Source organism: Thermobia domestica, chromosome 1 (assembly GCF_964235325.1).
Source record: "Thermobia domestica chromosome 1, izTheDome1.hap1.1, whole genome shotgun sequence".
Classification (NCBI taxonomy): domain Eukaryota; kingdom Metazoa; phylum Arthropoda; class Insecta; order Zygentoma; family Lepismatidae; genus Thermobia; species Thermobia domestica.
The window spans coordinates 44901047-44908938 of NC_137454.1; the positions used below are offsets into that span (position 1 = coordinate 44901047).

Here is a 7892-nt window from a genome sequence, read left to right on the forward strand (position 1 = left end):
AGTAAAGGTCACTAACCTAGTGCTTGGTATATCGTTACAGGGTCCGTTAGAAGCGTGTCTTATTTATTAGAAAATTTAGATATCATAAAAGGATCAAGATCTCAACGTACTTTGTGAAATACTTCCATCACATGCAGAAGAAATGGGAGGGGGAAGATGTATCTTGTCCAAGCAGAAGTTTTAATTCAGCGTTTAGAGCATTAAAACTTTTTTTTACAATTTAATCCAACAATATTTTTGGAAGTAGCTCTAAATCTGAGCTATCCTCACATCCCTATATGAGACTGCAAATGGAAATGTCACTTTTAGTAATCATAATTTTATTATATTACAAACATCAGTACTTCCCGAATAAGGTAGTCCCAATATAAAGTTTGTAACACTAAAGTTTGCTGTCAGATTTGGAATGTTTTTTAAATCCTAAAATTAAATTTTTGTAGGAATACACAAACGTGAAATAAATGCTGCAAAGATTATAAAGCATTCTCAGTCCACAAAAGAGAGATATTCTTTTTATTCTTAATACTACCAAACTGTTATAAAAATTTAAAAAAATCGAAAGTCAGAACATACTGTTTGATTAAATCTTTAGCTAGACGTTAGTTTTTAAGCTATTCTTCCTAACTCTTTTAGTTTGTTTCGTGTTTTCATTCTTTATTCGTTCGTTCTTCTATAATAATAATATATTATGGTAGATCTTGACGAGTATAATATGCATATGAAATATGATGTGCAGATCTTCGGTTGAATTATTTACCATTAAAGTTTGCTTTAGACATAGCATTTGTTTTCACTAGCAATGAAACTCATTCTTCTTTTAGTGAACTCGGCAGGGTGGTAGTACGCATATGAAATTTTGTGGTGAACAGATCTTTGGTTCTCGAGGTATTTGCCATCAAAAACGTGTTTGGACTCAGTGAAAGGATATTACCGAGGTATATATTACACACTAACGATGAAACACTCGACGACCTTGACCGAAATTGACATTGTGATGGACGTCAATGAACTTTGTATTCATATGGTGTGCAGAGCTTTGGCTTCGAGTTACTGGCCATCAGAGTTGCTCATCCAATTTTGACCAAATTTGGTATGATCTTGAGTTTAATATGCAAGATCTTGAGTTTAGTATATTGTGCAGATATTTGGTTTCCAGATTCGGAGTTTTGACTTAGTGAAACTAAGAAATTTCGTACAGACGAGATCGATGACACTCATCTGATCTTCAATCTCATCTGATCAAACTCAGCTAAATTGTATTGTAGACCTTGTCATGCTTAGGTCCATGTGCAGTCTATTGTTGATAGCCATTCAATGAATCAAGTAGGATATAGGACAGAAAGTCAACTTCTAATTTCTTGTAAAGATTATCCACAAAAATGCATTCCTACGTTGGAAATAGGCAGGCAATTTTATCATACATGTAAAATTGTACTTTTGATGTTTTCCGTGCATTATATGCTCAGAATAAAGTTCTGTTTTATTCGGTGAAGAAAAATTTTTTCTCGCTTACATTAATCGTACTTGTATAATGTATATCTCGATTCTTTGTTATAGTGTCGTGTTAAAAATTAATTTACTGTTAAATATTTCCTTGTATCTTGCCGGTAATTTCAAGGTTGTGACGTTATCAAATTAATTGTTGGACTGGCGTTATTCCAGACTTCCACTTCTTGAGTGGATGCTATTTGATGGATTGAAATGAACATGAGCTATATTATAAATTACCGTTTACTAAACTTGTTAGGGTCATCAAATCTAGAAGGCTCAGGTGGACAGAAAGCAGGAAAGCTTTCACAATTTGAACTGGAAGTCCAATAAGGAAACATTCATTAGAAATACCTAGGCGTAGATGGGAGAACAATATTAAAAAGATGAATCTCGCAAAAGGAATACAAAAAACTGATTCATACTAGCTTTGCTATATTGAATAACTTACACTAAAATACAATCGCAGAGCAAAACAATAAATATTTTATATATATAGATAGAGATGTATATTATTTTATATTTTAGCAATATTTTATAAATAAGCGTTGCTTTGCTCAGCGATTTGTATTTTAATGTAAGGAATACAAAGTAGAAACGGTCCAGTTGGCTAAGGATAGAAGTCAATGAAGAGCTTTTGTGAACGCGGCATTGAACCTCCGGGTTCCATGAGCCATAGAGTGAGTTAATTAGTTTAATTTATTACTTGTCAATAAATCACTATTTTGTCGGTACAATAAAAGATGCCGGTACAAGGCCAGGAAGTGTGTGGCGGATGGGGCGCATTCCTTGTGAGGTGCATTAAACCTATCGTGGCAAGCGTCAGCGTGACCCTTCTGTATGAAGAAATGGAAATACGTGCATTTTGTGTAGAATTCTTACAATAAGCGGAGTGTACTACCGAGTTGAATGTGGCAGCAAATAGCATGAATATGACAAAAAGACATTATTTGAACGTATTTACTAAGGGTCACATTTTTGGGCGATTGCAGCGAAGTGATAGTAAGTAGCACACAGTGTCGTATCCACTGGATCCTGTGGAAGCAGTTTATCAACAGGAGACGTCAGCATGAGGGCTTGTGGAGATCGTGCATGTGTGACAAATCCACAGCAGGACCAATATCTGTCCGTAACTGCGCGTCGCAACTGGACCATGCCTACAAGACAAACTGTCAGTGGAACCTGCAACTTTCTCAGGGGTGGTGTCACGCCAAACTGTGTATCAGAGACGTTAATCGGCCAGTGGTCTGTCTGCCTGACAACCAACAACATTCGCTCCACTGGCTTGTGTATACAAAAATGCCCCTTTACATTGATTTCTAGAACATCACCAGTGGACCCGATCTGATTGGGTCATGTACTATTCACGGATGAATCCCAATACAGTTCCCAGAACGATTCTCATCACTCACTGATGTGGCGCGAACAAGGAACTCGCTTTCATTCCGTGAATATTATGGAAAGGGATCGATGTGATACTAATGAGTAGTGCTCTCTGTAGGCATGATGTTGAATGGTCGTACTGACCTGCAAATCTTCGATGCTGGATTCGTCACTGGCCCCAAGATTACAGGGACAAGGTTCTGTATGATAAGTACGGCTTTTCAATGACAAGTCGGCCCACAGTTTCTGTTCATGGATGATAATGTCCATCTTCCATTGAATCAACCTGGTATGCGAGTATCTAGCAACTGAAGATGTTCAACATACTAAGTGGGCAGCGCGATCTCCCGATCTAAACCCAATTGAACATACTTGGGATGCATTATGGGGACATATTGAGCTCTCCAGCCGTCCCCAGGACACACTGAGCTCCACACTTCCGTTTATGCTGTGAAATCAGTTGCTGTAAGAGCTCAACAACCAGATCTTAAGCGTCGATGCGAGACACATGTGGCCGCTTGGGGTGACCGTAATTCAGGTTAACGTGTTTCATGTGCCGCCAGTGCGTCTTACAATATTTTAGCCCATTTTTGCGTTTGTGTTGTGTGAGCTTGCTACTTTTTCTTGCAAATGTGGCCTATTCCGTGATTTATCTGTGGCATGTTAGTACCGTGGCTTCCTTTGGTTATATTTCTTTACGTTCTTCGTGCCGTATATCCTCATAAGTCATTGTGCTTATACTAATGAACTGTACCGACAAGGACCTGACGGGAGAAGTGAATAGTTCGAGCTAGGAGCCAAAATCATGGGGAAAAAATTGTTTACAGTACGCATTATTTTAAACTGCTATCACATCGATCGTGTCTTAACGGGAAACTGTGCAGTGGCAGTCTTTATCAGCGAAAAGGAAGTTACACGTATGCCATCCAAAAGTGCGTATTCAGCAGTGTGCAATAGATGTGTAAGAGGTTCCGTACAGGGTATAATTCCCAGAAATGCTTCCAACTGAATTCTAAGATATACTCTGACTTAAAGGTGAGTCCAAAAGTAAGCTTGACAACAGTGAACACAGAATACATCAGCGAAAGTCTAAATTGTTAGGGACCGCTAGCTCCACGGTTCCTCGTGTTCGGAATAACGTGTGGTATGATGTATTCTTTCATGATTTTTCACATATAAGCGGAAGAAAACAAATCATAGTACGCCATCTTTACTGATTTGGAGCCACTTTTAAGACCGAATTGGTAATTCTGTTGGAGCATGTCCAGGAACTATGCCAACTTTGGAATCTTTCGCATCCGTGCACACCGCTAAAAAATGCGTTTTTGGATGGCATATGTGTGATTTCCTGTACTGTGATATGGAACCACTCGGTTTCCTGTGTTCGGTACGCTTTTGGACGGCCCTAGATTCGAAACTATGCATTTACCCCACAGGTCCATATAAACTTTTTAATTTTCATTTTAATCACCTCTTACAATTTCAGTATAGTACATTAACACATGTACGTATATCTGTTTAGCTAAGCTTGAGCGAATCATTTGATGCTATCTCAGGGTATTGTACCTGTATTTCCTGATGTAGATTTCAAAAAGATTTCTGTTCATACTTAGAGGGCATTGCTCCAAATTGTGAGTGTTGTGTATATGTGTTAGTGAAACTGAGTGGGGAAACTAAATCTTTGCCCTTTAGGCTGAAGCAGACGGATGGTTAATCAAAGTTACTGTTACGAAACAAGTCGTGAAATGAGAATGTAGAACTCACGCACACGATGTTGTTGCACCACTGAACTCCTGCTTGATCTGGAGGTTCGAGTAACATCATATGCCAAAAATCTATTTCCGTATTAAATCAATGGGCTTACAATTCCCAAGCCGTGAAACTATGTTATTTCCACGATATTACTGTGCTCATTGTAATAACATGAAAAATATATTCATTGTGTCCTTTTTGTCGAGATATTCATTAAATTTTTATTACAGCTTTCCCGAGGCTTTATTGATTATTTGTTACGAAGCTGGTTTTATTTTATTGTATTTTTTTGTTCGTTGCAGGAAGTTCTGCCTTAGCGGCCAATTCAGTCAGCGGGATACCTAGCTCACCCATCATAGCACCTGGACCAACGCCAATCTCTGGTGGTAACACTCAACCATAATCATATGAAGCATAAGACTTTTTTCAGGTGCACGACATGTCCGAATTGAAAAGTTCTTTTCACAGCTTATATTTTTTTTCTCTCAGTGTGAAAGCTTGTCTCTCGATTAAAAAAAAAAAAAGTTTCATAGTCAACAAGCCAATGGAAAATTTAAAAAAAGAAAAAAAAGAAATGGACCGTGCTAGGATATAAATCATTATTATAACTAAACAAGTGTAATTATCTTCAGTTATCGTGAACAAAATAGTAATAATTATAATAATAAACTGTGTGCGAGTGTGAGCAAGTGAGGTGTTGAAAGTGTGAGAACGTGAAGAATTCCAGCGAAGGCGAGAGAGAGCGAGCGCGCGAGAAAAATCTAAAATAATTGAAAGAAGAAACTTTAGGTGTGTGTGTGTATATATATCTATACACACACAGTGCTCCTGATTGAGCCTCAGGACCTGGAATCAAAGTGTTAACATGAGACTTGGAGAAGGGTTTGGGCCAGGTTGTTGATTTCTTTAAAAAAGAACCTGTTTAATTTCTTTTTATATGTTTCCAGAAGATTAAAAATGATGCTTAAGAAAATGGAAGAAATAGACGAAAAACAAATGCATGAACAATGTAGTGTTGTTCTTGTATACTACTGTTGATCCATGTGTGGTGGTGACAAGAAAAACACGTTGATGTAACATATTTTAGTGGTTACTTGCGATGATAAAAGTTAACTGTTGAAGAGAAGGCATTGCAATGTAATATCTCCTCTACTTTTTTTTTTCTCCAATTCCCAGTTCTTCGATTCTTTACAAAAGAAAAGTATTCTTTCTGAGGGGAAAACAAGGAAAACACTTTTATTTAAAGTGGAAAATACAAGGTTATTCATCTCGTGGATTTCTGTAAATGCAGCTAGTTTTTTTCTGTTTTTTTTTTCTTGAGCTGTCTAGTAGGATGCGTTCTGTTGCAGCCCTTTCATTGAGCTTTAATGAAAAACAAAACTACCCTTTTATGAAAATTACAATCACTTTTGTACTAAGGTGCTGTTACTTTGTTTAGAAAATCTAAACAAAAAGTTGGAAAATACATTAGATATATATATATACATAAAAAAACAAATGTTTAGAATGAGGTGTGAGTATTTTGTTTAAAAATTAAGAACTAATCCACCCTAGTCTTTCCAAACTAGTATTTTCCATCTGTCAAAGTAACATCTGATTTATATTTAAAGAAAAAGCCATAAGAATGTGTATGATCTCTTTCTCTAATTTGGTCAACTTTGTGGATTTTTGTGTACCTATTTTGCGGTGATTTTCGTATTTATTTTCGAAAAAAAAAATGTATATAGATATAAATTATGTTCGTTACTGCTGTGCACCAAAATGTAGTTTATAAATATTGTATATGTATTAAGTGATATCGGGAATTTAAAATTCTTATGGGTTTTTCTTGTAAAGCGTGTACTTTTACTTTCCTCATAGCATTTAAGTTCTAAATAAGAAATTGTTTTGTCTATGAACTTTCCAAAACTTCTATATTTCCTGTGTCCAAAAAAAAATTTTTTTGGTATTCCTTATGGCTGTAACTATTTCAGTACCAGGAAAGGGCTGTAATAAACATTTTTTCATGTAAATATAACTTTTAAATCTTGATAACAAAGTAGATTGATATATTGTTCTTACAGTGTTGTTGCTTACTCATCAAGATCCGAAATATTATTCTTGTAAATGAAATTTAAAGTGGGATGAAGTTACTCCCGAACAAATGATAACAAGAAAGTTTAACTAGAGCATCTAATTTTTAACAATTAACATAACCAATGCTTGCCAAAGCTGATTTTTTTCGATATGTTTGTAGACTATAGACGCATTATTGAAAAATTTAGCCCTTTGAATTAACAGTATATAGGAAAAACTGTATAATGATCACACCGTGTGCGTGGGTTTTTTCGGGGTTCTCCCGTTTCCTCCCACTTTCTTCATTCCACCATTTCATTCATCTCTCATCATCACAGTCTCCTTCAGCCTAACCGGAATAATCGTGGGACGTAAAACTCAAAGATTTCAAAGATTTTGTATAATGATCGTAATTTCTTCTGCGAAGATTTTAGTACGTTTTGCGGTCGCATGTTGTAGCCTATGGGAGTACTTGTAAAGATGCCGTATTTTGTTGTGAGGCCATGACGTCGTTTTATTGACACAAGCGTAGAAATTGGATCGAACATATCATTATTGCGTTTGTAGCTGCAGAGTGGCAGGATCATCTCTGAAATTGTTATTCCGACCTCGAGATGTAGCACAGAATGGAAAACGTAGTCACAAGCAAGAGAGACTTAATGGTGGTATCACTCTCGTGATAACATTACTTAAACGAATAAACTAAGAGGCTACGTTAAGCTGCAGGTTATTTTGAGCATCTTGTATATTCAACAATTGTTTTCTGAATTGTTCAGCATAATGGCAGATCCTTGACTATTTACCTAATGAAATTAAACGGAATTTCAAAATCAGTGTTGGGGATTTATCAGTTGCTTGAATGCTATAAGGAACACTGAAATTAAGTTGAAGTGAACAGGCATACCATGTTTTTAAGAAGTGTGGAGGAGTTGCTACATTTGTATACATTCGTTTGCACACAGATGTCTTTCAGACAAAATACCAGTAGTATTCAATCATGAATAGCTTGATTTGAATTTAATGAAAAATTGACATCCAGGAAAGTGAGAGGTCATCTCATAAACAGCTTTTGAGACTTCATTTTGTGAAGGCACGCTTAATCACGTTTAACCTAATATCTGTATACTATTGCATTGCGAAATGGAGTGAAAGTACGTGGAATATTTAAGAAGAGTTCGCTTCAATAAAAATGCAAAATCTAACCGTATCCATTT

At 36.3% G+C, this 7892-nt stretch overlaps 1 protein-coding gene across 5 annotated transcripts in view; it reads left to right on the forward strand.

Moving 5' to 3' along the window:
* The window catches only part of CkIIalpha (casein kinase II subunit alpha), a 69958-nt gene extending 63297 nt beyond the window's left edge, over positions 1–6661 (forward strand). For all 5 annotated transcript variants that reach the window (XM_081757087.1, XM_081757081.1, XM_081757105.1 and 2 more), the window contains exon 9: positions 4926–6661. In XM_081757087.1, coding sequence (XP_081613213.1) covers positions 4926–5026 — 101 coding nt within the window. In that variant the 3' untranslated portion in view covers positions 5027–6661. The remainder of the gene's footprint in view (positions 1–4925) is intronic.
* Positions 6662–7892: the final 1231 nt, after the last annotated feature.